The 17,309-nt window shown below is 36.0% G+C and overlaps 1 protein-coding gene across 2 annotated transcripts; it reads left to right on the forward strand.

The window, feature by feature from the left end:
- Positions 1-458: 458 nt before the first annotated feature.
- Positions 459-14,979, forward strand: LOC149013155 (putative plant SNARE 11). 2 transcript variants are annotated; one of them, XM_089158640.1, is made up of 11 exons: positions 459-638; positions 760-1,016; positions 1,346-1,438; positions 2,145-2,238; positions 2,358-2,395; positions 5,306-5,391; positions 6,801-6,880; positions 10,467-10,523; positions 10,656-10,748; positions 10,869-10,943; positions 14,002-14,979. In XM_089158640.1, the coding sequence occupies exons 2-11, from the start codon at positions 940-942 to the stop codon at positions 14,089-14,091; spliced, it is 783 nt and encodes a 260-aa protein (XP_089014766.1). In that variant the 5' UTR covers positions 459-638; positions 760-939; the 3' UTR covers positions 14,092-14,979. The 2 variants fall into 2 exon arrangements, with proteins under 2 accessions (XP_089014766.1, XP_089014765.1); XM_089158639.1 differs by having other exon boundaries at positions 459-1,016.
- Positions 14,980-17,309: the final 2,330 nt, after the last annotated feature.

Here is a 17,309-nt window from a genome sequence, read left to right on the forward strand (position 1 = left end):
CTTGGTAGAAAATACTTACGAATCAATCACTAACGGAGATAGAACGTATTATATTATAGTACCTCATCTATGATGAGTAGATCTTTTACCTTGTTTAGGTAAAGGTTTATGCTTCTTTTATGTAATGAAGAAGACCACGAAAGATCCATTAAACTCCAAGAACTGTGAAAGTTTATATTAAATAACAACTTAACAATTTTTTTTGCTGGTCAAGAAAACCGGACGAAATGACGTGTAAAGGGGGTTCTAATAATTTCACGGTACAGGATGAGCTGTCGCATTAGATCAAACATGATTCCAGGTGTTAATTTGACTCTATTAAGTGATGATGATTGAGTTTTCTTTTGGTACGGGGTGGTTTAAATTAAAATCCAACAGTTGAGAAGGGTGACGTAGTATATTAAGATAGAACAAGGACACAATATCATACGCGTGATGTCCGTTTCACATGGAGTTTTAAACGGCTGGGACTTCGGGCGATATGTAAAAAACTGCACGAGCAGAGGAGAACGGCAATTTTTTGTTAGAAATAAAATACGTTCTGAAAACACGAGAATTGGTTCGTTCTCTGTTTTCCCAGCAAAAGAAGACAGGGAAAGCCATAAAGCCGCCCAAAGCCCTAGATTTGGGCTTCCCTGGTCGATCTTAACCTTGTTATACAACCTGCATTCTTCGGATCTGATCTACATTTACGTTTTCGTTTGGTTTGGATCAGTTGTGCATTGATTTTTCGGTGTCTGAAATCGTTTTTATGTGCAGTTTGAAAGCCAGAGATCTGTACTATTGTCGAACCAAGTTTACAGAGAATTGCCGAGGATATGCATTTTGTACATTTTTGATCCTCTGATATCGAGATCTGTTATTCGACTCAAAAGCGCGGCTTTTTTATTATTTTAAACCGTAGACAAAAGCATTGTTTCTGGAATATCGTTATTTGAGATGAATTCGTTGTCTGCAATCAGCGAGGAACTAGCTGAAATCGATGGACAGATTAGTGATATTTTCCGGGCTCTATCGTAAGTTAGAATTGCTAAATTTCAGGACTCATTGTGTAGGGATATATTGTTCGTTTGTTTCTCTGGTTATTGATCATTAATTTCAATTCGTCGTTGTATAGCTATTCTCAGCTATGGGTTTTATTTAAACGTCACAGTTGAACCTTTTTATTGACTGAAATGTTAGGAAAAGCAACAAGTATTGCAGTTCCCAGATTTCTTCGTTCATTTGTCTTTGATTCGTAGCAGTTTTAATTGCATTTGACGGATCTCTGTATATGCTTATTTGGAAAAACAAAATGTGCTTCTTATATCAGCGCACTATGGATTTTCTCTTTCTTGTTGCACAGAAATGGATTCCAGAAACTGGAGAAGATTAAGGACCCTAGTAGGCAAAGTAGGCAATTGGAAGAACTTACAGAAAAGATGCGGGAATGTAAGAGGTATGATCCATTTTAGGTTTCGGTGTATTTGTATGTTTGTTCACTGCTTTGGGTAATCAATACCTAGTGGATTTATTGAACACCGATATATGCTCGGAGTAGAACTAAAGGGCAAGGAAATTTAATTAATTGTTTATTGAACTAGTGAACAATTCAAGATTTCATTAAAAGAAAGCTCAGTTAGTTTGAGATAGATGGGATAAGTAATTTGACAGCGGTTTTGGAAGATGATCTTGTTGTTTTTTTTTTTCCTCCGCAATACTTGGGTATGGATCTTATCTTTCCCACTAAATGATACTAAACGAGAATTGTGAAATACAGTTTTCCAGTGGGAGGGTTGGTTTAGTGTTCCCTATTCATCTTTGACTGATGTCACTAATCCAATGTTTATGATGTCCAGGCGTTATAGATATCTTACTTAAAGTGTATTAAAAATGGAAAGATACAATATAAAGCAGTAGTGCTGTATTGCCCATATAGATGCTACACTAAGAAGGGTACTTATTGTTAGAATCTAATGACTAATTTTCTTAAGTAATTTTTTCTTAGATTTGTTGACTCTCTAAAATAATCTGACTATAGGATGTTGAAATTCTTTCTATTTTCATAGCTAAAGGCAAGATCCTAATATCTTGTAAAGTCAGACGGGCGACACAATCTTCTTTTCAATGTATCCTTTCTTATAGTCAGCATCTTCTATGTCCAGGCTTATCAAAGAATTTGATAGAGAGATTAAGGATGCAGAAAGCAGAAATACTCCAGATGATAACAGGATGCTCACTGAAAAAAAACAGTCAATGGTGGAGTTCCATTTCTTGAGATACATGTTATTTTTACATCCTCAATGCTTCTCTGGAAATGTATTCCTAATCCATCGCAACTGCTGAACATAACTTATTGTCTTTTCATGGATGTGCAGATCAAGGAATTGAATTCATACGTTGCTCTTAAAAAACAGTAAGTTTTCAATCATAAGTTAGGTGTTTCCAGTTTTTTTTCTGTATTCATAGCCTACTCAATGCAGAAACTCCTTGCGTTTACAAGCCATCTGAATGACCATCTGAAGTGTTATGGTTGACCAATTTTTTGTGCTCATTAGCTCTTAATTTCTTTGCTATTTATGACGTCACTGCAATCATATATATTTTTTTATTGAAATTATCATTAACAAATTAGTTTGTAGTAGTGCTAGTTTCATATTTGCAACAAATCATCTTCTGCTACAACAGCCTTCCTCCTATTTGATGTCTAATAGTATGTGGAACGATCATCTTTGGGTTATTTTGGTGAAAATAGCATCCGTATAAATTATTTACAAATTACATTTTACATTTTAGATGCTTCTGCCTCTTCTATGGAAGCAGCAATGGGGAGGAAAATAAGTTCATGATAGACAACACCTGTCCATATTCGACTACTCTTTGGATGTTCTCAATAATGTGATTCCAGTCTTTTGGTTTTACGATTCTATTCTATTTGTTATTCTTGTTTGTGCGATTTAATTGGGTTCTGTTTGTAACACCTGGTTTTAAGGATTTCATTGACATTCACAATTTCCTTCATTACAAAGTTGGAAGTCTAAAGACTCTAAACTAGTCGAAGAACTTGCTAGATTCTGCTTGGCAAAGTCATTGCACAAACACCCATGTTATTTTTGGCTTTAGATACTCTACGTGCTGTATGTTTTAGATTGAAAGGGCAGTCTCCATTATAGCTCAGTAAGGGGATGTTAATTGAATTCCTTCCAGTCACTTGTTCTCCACTATTGTTGCTTGTTATAGATCTAGTTTATCATAATTTTTTTTTTGTCAAGCATTATCCTTATTCTGATTGTAACTATTCTTCTACTCAACTGATGTCATCTGCTATAGTACTTCTCTTAATGAAACAAATTTGATCACTTTGAATGGAGTTCCTTTCTTACTATTATTGTCCACTGTCCTATGTCCTTCTGCTTGTCATTGGACTAGTAACAGTTTGTGCTGTGCCTAGATTCTAGGTTATGATGCTTAATATGATATTTGCGATCCTTCTTGCTTGGTGTAGCCCTTTGTTGATTGTGGCTGCATTCTCCACTGGTCACAGACGATGTATGAGCATTTTTGTTGGATTGGGCTTCCATTTTGTCAGCAAATTGTAGCCAACTTCAATGTTATTCTTCAGTTTGCATAGATTGTCATTACTAATAGTTATAGAAGAATGCAGATTGAGCGGTAGTGATATCACACTGAACACTGCAAGAAGGGACATACTCAACCAGGGCACAAGAAATATATACAACTTATCCCATAAACATAATGTGGGCAGACCTTGCTTGTTGGTACCCCTACAGTTGCAGATTCAAGCACATATGTGGGAGTTATGCCATATTCTGTTCTAAAGCAATATGCACTTTTGTTTTTTCTAACCAAGTCAATGGCTTGCGGATGTGGGAACACTAGGCACTTGCACTTTGTGGCTCTGCCTGTTTTAATAAGCAGCATCCGTTCAAAAATAAGTTCTGACACATTTCTCACTTGCTACATGCTATCAGTTTATAAGCATGTAAAGAGTAGTATGGGTTCTGTCCCATGGATTTTTCTGCCTTGGGCTGCGTTTGTTTGCTGGAATAAAGGTGGGGTGGGAAAATTCTTGAAAAAAGTGTAGATTTATTACTTTTCCGTTAAATCCCAAAATTGTAGAATGTTTGGATGCTTGGGGTGGGAAAGTGAGACAAGCTTCCTTGAATCAAGGAAGCTTGTCTGGTGAGGTGGCAGCCCAATTTTCCCACCCCATTGCTTTTTAAAACCCCACATATTTGATGAGATTTTGTGGGAAAGCTTTGAAAAGTAAAAAGTAGGACCCACCACTATCATTTTTCCACAAAACCCTTTCCTTTCATTTCCTTCTCCCTCACCCCACTACACATGGGCCCACATGTTTTTTTTTCCCACCCCACATTTGCAAACAAACGCAGCCTTGGTGTTTGTCTGGGTTGAGCTTTTGGTCTTTGTCTGTGAACCTTAAACTTTTGTCAGGTTCACTTTATTGTTTTACTGCATGGGTGTTTCTGCAAAGATATGAAATATTTTGAGGGTATCTTTTCAAATATGTATGATGTGGAAATATTCAACATTTTGTTGTTTTCCTAATTCCATATTTATACTTGTTGCATAGCTCATGCACTCTAGCAATTGTTCATCTTGCTTTTGTTAATATAAAGGCACTGTTACTTCAAGGGGAATAAACATTGCAGTAAAGCAATTTCTAGTGTCCTATTGCTCATTTAGAAAGGCTCCTAGATTTAAATTTTTGGATTTCCATTTCCATTCATATTTTATAATAACTCCCATTTGACAAATTTTAAAATAGAAAGAAGATGGATTTAAAGGTAATAAATCAATAAAAACACTATAACACAAGACAAATACAAGAAAAGATAAGTTAAAATCCTCCATTTCAAGAAAACATTGATGGACCAGTACATATCAGATCCCTTTTTGACTTCTTCTCTCCATCCATAGGCTTGGGAGTTGGGTTACTTCAATCTTATCGAAAAGATTACTGCAATTTCATTTGACATTCTGGGGTTTCTATACCTTTGTAGTACTGATTAAGTTGAATATTTTCAACTCAAAGTTTGAGCTTATGATAATAATTAGCTAGAGTTAATCATCCTTTTTGACCTGGAAAAGTCACTGCATGTGCTGGTAGTTTCAGCATGTTTTCATTGGGCCAACTTTATCTTCTTCTTTGCCTTGTTCTTTCCCCCTCGTAAATTTTTAGGAGAATGGTGTTATTTTCCAAATGGTCTTGAAATGTTTCCATATTGCATACTTCTTTCTTTTTTGTTGTCATTTATTCTAATTGCAAACAATTTGATAACAGACATGCAAGCAATATGGAAAACAACAAGCGAGTTGATCTCTTTGATGGGCCTACTGGTGAAGAAGAGAATGTTCTATTGGCTTCTGGTAAGTATGCCCCATTATTTATCATGCAGTTCTCTTTTTCATATCCATGGTCAACCAATGTTTCTGCTAATTTAGGTTGTGTTGGGTGGAAACAGTGACCTATGCATCAGGCCCTGTTTGAGTCTGATGTTCATGGATGAAATAAGTGTGTTCTTCAGACATTTTCTGGTCTAAGACTAAGGAAGATGAATAGGAGGCCGGAAGTTATTATAAATTTATGCCATGGTGGGCAATGGTCTAGAGAAAACTAATGGGACCCCATTTAATGTTGAGCAGCTTGCACCGTTTTCTTGATAACTTGCTAATACACCCTTTTTTTTCCTGAGGAAAAGACAAGCTAAAGGACGAGCAGAACAATATTAAAATTTCAATAGGAAAAGGAGGAGGGAGTGAAGTTACTGGAGCTGAAAGCTCAGCTACTAAATAAGATGGTTATTTAAAACAACCCATCTATTCTCAATGTACCATAAATTACTGGCTTGTTTCGTAGGACTCAAATACATAAAGACATGGAGCATAAATAAATATAACAGTGCAATAGGGCACTATGGTTAAATAGCCTTTTACTGCTTCACTCGAAGCTAAAGGGGGTGGTGTGCTTTCCTTAAGAGGTTAACATCATATTGATTAAGTTACATCTGTTGGAAAAATTGTACTAAATTAGAAAATTCTGTGAATTATAAATGAAAGGAGAGAACTATACTGCACTCATAATTCCTGTACAATTAATGCCCGTTGATTTACGGAAGTAATTTGTTACTGAAAACAAAATTATGGAAGTACTTAATAAGGAGTATGTTAATGTTGTTGCTTGAAGGCTTAGTATTCCTTTGCAATTAATGCCCATTGATTTACGGAAGTAATTTGTTACCGAAAAGAAAATTATGGAAGTACTTAATAAGGAGTATGTTAATGTTGTTGCTTGAAGGCTTAGTATCATGTTGATAGTGATCAACAGTTCAACACATGATATACGTGTATATATCACCAAATCGACATGTAAATCTGTCTCAGGTTGAGGAATTGGAGAAAAGCTTCATTTTCAGGGAACATGATGAAGTCTTTAAGGGTGTGTTGCCAATTGGATAAAGACAAGATATGGGGTTTAGAATGAGAGATTCTTTGGCTTGGCCCCCTTTGATTATGTCATATGATGGGCATTAGATGCATTGATTATTATAAATCATACAAAGGACAACTATGTTGGCTAGTATGAAAGCGTGAATAGATATTTTTCGATATAGTAAATTCTGTTCTTGATTCTAAGGTTGAGAAGAAGCAAGTTGATCCTCAAGTGCTTCCCTTTGATGTTTATGTAACTTTTTCTTTGTTAACAATTTTTGCAGTTTATGGATGTTATCATCATATCCTTTTCAATTAGTTCTGAAGCTGGACCTTTTTGTTTTCAGCCATGTCTAATCAACAGTTAATAGATAAAGGAAACCATATGATGGATGAAACTGATCAGGCCATTGAGCGCTCAAAGCAGGTTAGACCCCCCCTCCTTGGTGTATGTTGTGCTCTGAGGTTCTAACATGCTGGCCCAGATATTATTTGATAAATTTCAAATGGCCTGTACATGAGTCCTTTATTCTTGTTATTGAAACTTTGATAATTTAGATTTTAGTTGAGAAATTTTTATATATAACTGCATGAGATCTATTAAAGATACATATATGGGTTGCTAGTCATAGTTACTTAAACCAGATTCTGGACCACCTAAGGAGGGCCCATGGGGCTTACCTCCTACACCCCTACTGGCATTAGTCCAAGTATAGGGGTATTTTGATAATGTTGTATTTTTTAGTTGAGTCTACTTAGGGTTTCATTTTGTCAAGTATGTTTGTGGGACCTTCGATCTATTTTATTTTGAGTTTGAGCCGTTATTTGTGGAGTTGTTGAAGAGTCCTTGTTAGGTTGGGATTCCTAAGTTGTAAGGGAGTCCCCTAATTTCAGTCTACTTTTTGTAGGGATTCCATATCTACTCTAGATTCCAACTTGGATCCTTCTAGAGTGAGATATGATAGAATCCTTGTATAACTGTCCTTAGTCAAGTAGGAGTTTCAGTTTGATTTGTATTTCAAGTTACAGTCCTTGTTTAATTTCCTTCAATGGGCTATAAATAAACTTCTCTACAATGTATAGTCAGTTGTTGATTTTAAATAAAGTTGAGATTTGAAGGAGAATATTGCTGGAGTTTTGGGTTCCCTCTGGGGGAACTTGCAACAGCCGCCTAGAGTGAAGAATATCTGCAGAATTTGTGAGAAGACCTTGCCGACTTGCTTCATTCAAGTAAATAAAACACCCCTCCCCAAAACCAGCCCCTCCATCTGCAGACTTCTCCACCCCCTCCCAATCCTGGTTTCTGCCATTACAGCCCTTCCCCCATCAAGAAACATCCTCTCCCCCTTCCCCCACGCTGCTGCATCCCCTGTTCCCCTTCCCCAAGCCCTCAACCTTAAACCCCTACTCTACCTACCCTAGGTTACCATTCCCAGCCCTTTCCCTCTCCTTTCTTTCTTCTTCTTCTTCTTCTTCATCTAGAACTTGTGGCAATTCTGGAATTTCCAGAAAACTTAAAACCAGAGTTGCAGCCCATTCCAAAGCTTAGAGTCCCTTAACCCTTGACTTATGCCAAAAACCCCCTCCCCCTGGTTGGGCTTAAATACCCTTCCCCATCCCCTACTTTCAACCCTAGGTTTTAGCCCTTTCCCCCTCTAACTCTAGAAAAATCCTGCAATTCATCTTCTCCATTAGAAAACCCCTAAACCCCAGAAACTTCAAAAACCTAAACTACTTAACCAATTAACCAAATCATAAACCCTTTTAGGATTAGCATCTCCATCCCTCCTTGAACACTTGACCTAACCCTAAACTTCATCCAAACCCTTGAAACCCTAATTCCAGTCAAAAACCTAACAGATTGTTTGTTTGCAAGAAAAAAAAGGGGGTGGTTAAGATAGAAAGGTAGGGACCCACTGGTAGTGAGGGTGGGGGAACATGAAAGGAAAGGAAAGGAAAGGGTTTGTGAAAAAGTTGGAAGTGTGAGTCCAATGATAAATAAAATAATATTTCATTTTCATTCTCTTCCTTTTCTCACAATGTCCCACCTAAAAGCGTAGGACTTTCACGAGAGATGGGGTGGAAAAAGTTGCTTTGCCACACAAACAGATAATTGCCTTAAATCATGGAGGGTTGTCTCTTCATTTTCTCACCCCATCTAAACAAACAGACCCAGACTTCGGTATTTAGTGGAAAAGCTTACTTTTTCCTACCCTTTTTGCCACCCTACTTTATTCCATCAGACACACTATGAATTTCCAAATCCAAAATTCAAGATTCAATTCTGAAATCAAAATTACAGCAAGGTTTCAGACTTGGTTCAGCAAACCCTAGACTGTAAACCTTAGCCAAACCTAACCGTAAACTTCCTAACCCTAGATCCCCATAAGACCATAACCAACCCATTCCTTCAACCATAGGTATTCTAGACCCTAGAAGACTGCCGATTCTATTGAAGAGGATCCTAGAGTGAGCCTAGATCTAGGCCACTGCATCATTCAGCCAAACCCTAGATCATGGTTCATATCACAGAGCTAGTAATCTGGGATTTTATTGTTATATTGTTCTACATTGTTATTGTAATTTGGCCATGTACAATAAGGAGTGATCTGTTTCCAACTATTGGAGCTAAAAGAGCTCAGGGCAGTGCCTGAAATGGCCATAATGAGGTTGAGAAGAATGACATGCATAGTCTGGGTCTTCTGCCAACTGGGTCTTTAGATAGACTGATAGAGCCTATTGCAGGCAGGGGATCACATTCTCAACACCATTTAGCTGTTTTCTGATTTCTTGGGCAACCTTATTTCATTTCTTCATTTCTATTCTTTATCCTCTTGCTTTCTTTACCCTTACGTGGATCTTTGTTCTCCCTACTTCGTTTTGAAAGGGTCCATATAGCTGTCCCTGTTTAGTTGTATTGTATCTATCTCCAATTATGGTTGTAGTTGAGTTTCCTGTTGTAAGTAGGTTCTGAGCTTAGTTGGGTATAAGGTGTTAAGATTATAATTCCTAGTTACATTTCCTCTATAACTCTGATTGATTGTTCTATACACAAAGACATGAAGGGTGGTATCATAGATACACACCATCTATCATCCAGCTCTCTTCCCTTCTTGTTTTATACTTTTATCTGCCTATCTTCTCAATTCCCATCTTCTTCTTCCATAGATTCTGGTTTATTTTCACTTTGGCTTTGTTATAACAGGCAGTCTCCTTGCAGAATTCTCCTTTCTTCTCCAAGCAGCCTTTGATTTTGATTTGTTTTGTTCTACATCTTTTATGTTGGCCGTTGTGGAATCCGGAACTGTGTCAAGAACTGCCAATTCTCTGAATCCTTTGAAATAATTTGAATGACATTATGAAATAAAAAGAAAGAAGGAAAACGTTAGTAGTGCACTCAAGCACAAGGTTTTGGATCTCACAATTGCAGATCAGATGGATCATTGCTGATAATGAGGCAGACAGTCTGATCCCAAGATTCAAAACCTGTTGAAGCTTGTCTGATTAAGGCATTAAGTTGTTTGAAATATGCAGCTAGTGTTTCACATTATGGCTTTGTAGATGGGTAACTTACAGTTGTCTGAAGGTTCCTCTCACTCCTGGGGTGGGGGTGGGGGTGGGGGTGTGCAGGCGGGAGCAGTTTTGAGGGTTGTCCATTCTTTTGCAAGTTTAATTGCACAAAAGAAAGAGGATTAATTATGTATCTGTTACTTGCATAACTGGTCTCTTTCTCAGGTTGTCTATCTCTTCCTTTTTATTTATTTATTTTCTTAAAGAAGGTTATCTCAGCCAAACCAGAAGGTTAGGGAGCTTCTAGTTGGTGCCTCCCACCTTCCCACCCCAAGGAAAAAGGAAAAAATACTGTAAAATATAATGGATTATGTATTCCTGTTTATGACCTACCTTCTGCTTGAACATGTTTGAAAAAACTCAACTTCGATTGTTTGAATAATTCCAAACTGTAAGTTATTGACATCTGCGTGGTATGTGTTCTGATGTTATGATGGTTGTAGGTTGTTCACCAAACAATCAATGTTGGCACTGAGACTGCAGCTGCTCTAAAGGAACAGGTTTGTCAGACCTGATTCCAGATTAAAAGAAATTTTAAAGTTCAGGCTTATTGCTACATTCTATTTGGTTAAATTTTTTTTTCCATATTAAAATATTCAACTAATTTTCTTTTTTGTAATTTCTATGTTTAGACAGAACAAATGAGTAGGATTGTCAATGAGCTGGACTCGATCCACTTCTCAATTAAGAAGGCTTCTAAACTGGTTAAGGAAATTGGTAGGCAGGTCAATTTCTGAAAATTTCATCTCCTTTTCCTTTGTTCTTCCTGGTATTATGTTGAGGTGTATTTGTTGCTGTGGTACTTGTATTCTTACTCCTGGTGTCACTTGCCCTCCACTTTTCAGGTTGCAACTGACAAGTGTATAATGTCCCTGCTTTTTCTGATTGTCATTGGCGTCATAGCTATCATCATCGTTAAGGTATGTGTTTCTGTTTGGATTTTATTCTTCTAATTTATGAGTTTTTCTCAATGTAAAGTCTGCATAAATAGGTGGACAAGACCTACTGCCTTTCGCGTTGCAGGTCAAATGGGGCTGAATGGTCAGGTGAACCCAATGTCAAATTTGACTGTCAAAAATTTGGCTCAAAAAAGCACAAATGCTTGAATGTTGAGGGCTGTATCATATGACCTAGAATGACCATTAGGCACGTGGGAAGGTCACCTCCACCCCAACTTGTTCCTTTACAGTCTACCCCAGTAAGGCTTTAGCTGCATCACTGTCCAAGGAAGTTAGGAAGGCATCACACCACTGACCCAACGAGGGCAAACTGAGTTTCCCAATTACTCAAAATCATTGGAACCTGTGCTTCTTCTGTTTTATACATAACATGTTATATTAACCTCCCACCCTCCAAAACCTTTCTAAACAAGAGTCCAAAAAGTAGCAAATCTTCTAGAAAGAAGGTCTAACTTTGATTAAACAACAAAACCAAATAGCAACCCCTAGATTTCTATTGACTTAGTGACCAAATCTATTACCAAATGGAAACTGGAATAAAAGAACTATCTCAAGCTAATTATCTCATAGAGGGTTTGGGTTGTATGTCCTCAGTGCAGTAGTAGCACTTCCTCCAAATGTATGAGTTGCAAGACAACTTTTATAATGCTGGATTCAGGCAAAAAATCCTAACACCAATCATACATTTTCATGATCGAACAAAACCTAGAGTGGAAATAATTAGATGCACCTAACAAACCCGATCCAACCAAATTATTTGTGGGAGTATGGGTTCAAAAAAAGTTTTTAGGATGAAACATCATATTGAGCCCCTTCTTGAATTTCTGACTCCCCCAAGAAAACTCTAATTTCTGACCTAGACCACATACACCTTACTTGTTAAAGTTACAGGCCATCCAGTCACTATAAACTTGGTTCTTGTGTACTTCAACATACTGCCCTAGACCTCAACACTCTAAAACCTTGTGATATTGAAGTAAGTAAAAACCTATCCCTTCATGTTAGACTGGCTCCAGATTTGAAACATCATCTCTTCAACCCATCCCTGACATTTCCCTAGAATCTTGAAGTGAACAGCCTCCAGACAAGAAACAATGGTTGAATGGTCTGCTCTCGACCCCTTATATTCCCGAATTATTGCAGTCCCTTTGGGCCCCATCCTTTTTTTTTTGGTAAATGTTTTACAAAGTAAGATTGTTTTGAAGAAACATTTTGGTTTTGTAATGCAGCACAACCAACAGTTACTGTTCACACTATGGGGACGTGAACAATAACTAGGAGATAATTCTTTAATTCTTGGTGCGCCTCGAGTCCATCTTGCAAGGAGATGAATCATTAAGTTTTTTTTTTAATAACGTTTGTAGCCCCCCCCCCCCCCCTCTCTTTCCTCCTCTTCTTCTTATTCTAATGAGTGTTCTTCTCCCTCTTCCCCTACTTCAAGTCTGATTCTTCTCAGGTCTCCCCAACTTCCCTCAACTTTCTTTATTCTGTCCACCATTATTTGGCAATCAGAGCCCAAACCTGGGTAAATCTCTTCTCTCTCTCACTCTCATGGGCTCCTCAACCTTCTTGTCTTTCTTCTCCTCACTGAGATCTTTCTATCCTCATATCTCTTCCTTCCTCCTTTTCCTATCCCTTAATTTCCCCCCCCCCCAGTGATTGGGACCACTGTTATCAAGGCATCTACCCAGGCGCCTAGGCAGTGAGCTGCTTTTTTGACACACAAGATTTCAGCCGCTTTATCGCCTAGGCACTGCCTCCTTTATTGGATTTGGGAATCATTAGATGAAGAATATTTGGAAGAATGTGATCTATTAATTTATCGGTTAAAAAAAAGAAGAAGTAAAATAAGCGAACAAATTAAATTTCAATTTGGATTTGAGAATTATTCGGTTACTTAAAAAAAAGTAGGATAAAAAAAAATCAGATGTTTAGGTTGAACAAGTTTGCAATTGGATATATTGTAGACTACTACATCATGCGTATTTTTTCCTTATACAACAAAATATATTTTTCCAATTTTTTCATTTCATATTTATAATTTTATATAGTTCATTATCGTATGTATAATATTACTACATTATGTTGCTAATTGCTATTGTATATGTTTATTATGATGAGATGAACTCCTCTTTGTTCTTTTTTTATTTTATTTATTTATTTTTAAAATTTTAAACTTATTTTAAAATTTTATTTTAATGATAACTTTCATAATTATGATTTTTAGCATTTGTTTAGGTTATAGTGAAATTATTTAAGTTTTTGGTATACCCCAACCGCAATAGTCATCGTATTGCCAACTGAGCGCTTAAGCGGTGCTCTAACTGCTTTGGTCGCCTTGACAACTTTGATCTTAACCAAAAAAATGCTACGACAACCCATCAGATCTTGTTTTTTTGTGGTGCTGGCCTGAGTGAGGCAGATTGTTTTTGTGAAACTGGAGGATGAGTTATGTTAAGAGAGGGAAAAATTGATGCAGCACAACCAGACGTTACTGTTCATGCTATAGTGACGTGAACATAACCTAGGAGATAATTCTTCGTATTTGGCGGACCCCAAGTCCAGCCTGCAAGGAGATGAATTATTAAGTTTTGTTGTATTGTTTGCAGCCCCTCTCTCCCTCCCCTCTTCTCTTCTTCTTATAAGCGTGCTCTCTCTTCCGCCTTTTCCCCCTATCTTTTCTATCCTTCTATCTGAATTATTCTTCCCTCCATTATTTTGAAAGGTGTCAAATGACCTATTGTGAATCTCAGGCACTTACTGGTTCTCTTTGTGTTGTAGAAAGGATCCTAACCTTTAGTTGTATGACTGCCCATGCCAGAAACAGGATGGCTTTTTAATTTTGTTTGATTCAGTCCAGCAATTGCATTTTGGTTTGGATATACTTGTGGGATTGATTACAGACTACATCTAGTGAACTAGTTCGATAATTTAACTTGTCAATATGTTGGCTATTATATTTGTTTGATTCACTTGGCATTGTTCATTTAACCTTTCTTTTCCTTCACTGAATTTCCAGCTTGTGAACCCACATAACAAGGACATTCAGAATATTCCTGGGCTTGCTCCACCAGCTCCTGCTCGGAAGCTTCTTTGGGATCTGGATTAGATTACAGAAAGTGAATCATCTCATGCGGTTGGAAAGATGTGTGGTATGGGATTAATTGTGTGAAAATCCTTTTATAGTACTTCTGTATTTAACCCACATTAATGGAATGTCCGAATTACCATAAGGAGAGCAGTATGTTACCCAGAGTTGCTGAAGCCCAAGTCTGATTAGCCATGATGTGCAAAAGGCGTCAGTTCCAAATCCTTCATCATTGTTTTGCCAAGAATGCAGTACCAACCTCTCAGGGCCTAGATGAGTGAGTTGTTCTTTGTGATGATATACAATTGCAGAATTGGTCATCCCTATTCTTTTAGATGACCTTGTACAATGGTTAGATGGTTTCTTTTATATTTGTTTTCCATTCCTCATCTTCTATGTTTGATACTAATCTCGGGTTCAACGATCATTTTTTTGTCCTACTGAACCTATAGATATAGTACATTAGTACTTGTTATTCAACTATCTACTGGCTCTGCTGCACACTGTTTTTTCTCACTTTGAGTCTGCAAATGGGAAGAAGATATTCATAAGAATGTTACTGGACAATTGATAAGAGCCTTATAAGAAATTGCTACACGTTTCCCCCCCTTCTTTTGGTAATAAAGAGAAACTAATACACACCAACCCCCACTCTCAAGGGGGGTTCTTATCCCAAAAAAGAAAGGAAACCCAAGGGATTGATTGTCTTGGAAAGATTAATGGTTCATAACATGAGGCTAAGAGTTCGAATCTTCTTAAAGCTAGATCAAAGCTCCGTATATCATATCATACTACTATATAAAAGTAAAACCTCCATTAAGTTATGATATGCATTTTTATTGAACCAAAATATCCTTCTCCCAAAACAATACAACATTTTCTCATTGAACAGTGAATACATCCTTTCAAACTAGAGCAAATTAGATTGGCACCCCAAAATAGAGGCCTTAAAGTATTGACATCCTATTTTATGTTTGAAAAACATAGACACTCAAAAATGTTTGGAAAACACATACACTCAAAAATTAGATTTTCATTGGACACATTAGTCCAATGTGTCAATGAAAAATTGACTTATATTTCTTTCAATTCAAAAAATATCCCTGTATATGAAGGGGGAAAAAGTGATTTGAAGGTTTTCAGTGACAAATTAAACTAATGTATCTGATGAAAATCCAATTTTGGGGTGTCTGTATTTTTCAAACATAAAGTGGACTGTTAGTGCTTTAAGACCTCCTTTTTGGGGTGCTAGTGCAATTTGTTCTTCCAACTATCATACTATCTTATCATATTACTTTATAAAAATATAACATCAATTCAATTATGATAAGTTTTTTCTATACCAAAATACTCTTCCTCCAGAACAACATAACTTTTTCTTATTGAACGCACCATTTCAAACCACCCATGTGTCATATCCAATGAATCACGCCACCAATGAAATGTCCTATCTATACTTACAGGTTCTCTCAAGAGGTATACATTTTCAACTAACACCCTCTTACCTCAAGCCTTAAAAATGAAAGAAAAAAAGGGTAATTCAATTCATACTCTTACCTCAAACCTTAAAAATGAAAGAAAAAAAGGGTAATTCGATTCATAATCCTTCATAACATTTGTTTTTCCTTGAACAATAAATAATCATTAGTTCTCTCTTATGATTTTGGAAAAACATGCGAGTGGAATAAAACTCTCTACTACAAGAGGGACTCAAAAGGAGGATATGATCTCCAGAGTTAAACTATGTCCTTATTTCCTTAAAAGTCCTCAACCATTCAATTTGTATGTCACAATAACTAATACAAAATACTGTAATTTTATTTCATGATATAATAATAATCAATATTAATTGCAACCCAATTTTCTATAATACAAAACTATTTGATAACCACTTTCTTTCTTGTATGTTAATTAATTTTTGTAACCCCTAAATGCTTCTTAATGTGCTTTTTTCATTTCTAATTATTATGTTTAGTTTCGACTATTAATGAATTTCATTTCAATAGAAGAGGAAAAAAAAAAAAAACTAATTACAATAATTTACTCCACAGCAATTGTAAAATTATAACTTTAGTTTACATTTAATCCTAATTAACTAAAAATAATAATATCTCGAAAACCACTCAATATGTAAATTAAAATATTGAAACTGAAGTATTTGGAAAATCATTATTTCATGAATCATAAATAGTCAAATTTAATTCATATTGTTGTGAAATTTTGAGAGAAAAAAATCACCTAAAATTTAATTCTTATTATATGTTAGTAGCATTTCAATTACTTCAAGTATTTAAGCTTCTTCTTTAAAGAAATATAACCAAAGAAACATAACCATAAAAAATATAAAAAACCACAGACATTCCCAGTTATTTATGGGGGATTTTGTATGATTATTTATTCTTCTCAATCATGCATAATGTACTAATGAACAAAGTAGCTTTAATTCATCAGGAAAAAAAATTAATGAAATACTCTTAAAACACCTCATATGATTCACATTTTTAATAAACATCACAATTTTAAAGAATTATTTGTATTCACTTTATTTCATTTTCATTCACTATTTCATATAATAGTTCAAAATGTTATTTTCCTTTATGATATGTCCAATGACCTCATAACTAATGGTTCCCTGCGTGTATGACTTGAAATGAGTTTATTTGGTTGAGAGCTGGTCTAACCTCATTTTGATAAGTATGACCAAATGTTTGAACTCTATGTGACTTATAAACAAAATATTATGAGATGTATTAGTAATTGTGTAGACAATCTGAAAACTAATTAGTTACCAAGTCATATATATGAGATATATTACTCGACTCTCTCTATCTAAATTTTTTTTTGCACCTTCATGTATAGGTGGACCCAATGAATGTAGATCGCTCACATCAGACCTTCTACCCATCCCTTATTAATATTGGAGTAGAGGCCAAATTGCATTAGACATCATGCATTTTTGTTTAGAATCTGTTACTGAAACCTTGTACAACATCCCAGTCTTAAAATTAAGAGTGGTTGAGTTCAGGTTCAGTTGTAGGGGTTGTGTATGAACAATTAAAGAACCAACATTTCTAGATTTGTTAATTTAAAAAATAAAAATAAAAATAATGCTGACTTTTTTAAGGTGGGAGAAACAATGAATGTGATAGAGCATTCAATGTTTCAAATCTGCCATTGTTGTGGGGAGTATCTTTAGCAAGATTTTATCAAGCTGGTGTTGTCTACTTGTCTAGATTTTT

This window comes from Hakea prostrata, chromosome 6 (genome assembly GCF_041222555.1).
Source record: "Hakea prostrata isolate BN-2017 chromosome 6, UWA_Hpros_2, whole genome shotgun sequence".
Taxonomy (NCBI): Eukaryota; Viridiplantae; Streptophyta; class Magnoliopsida; order Proteales; family Proteaceae; genus Hakea; species Hakea prostrata.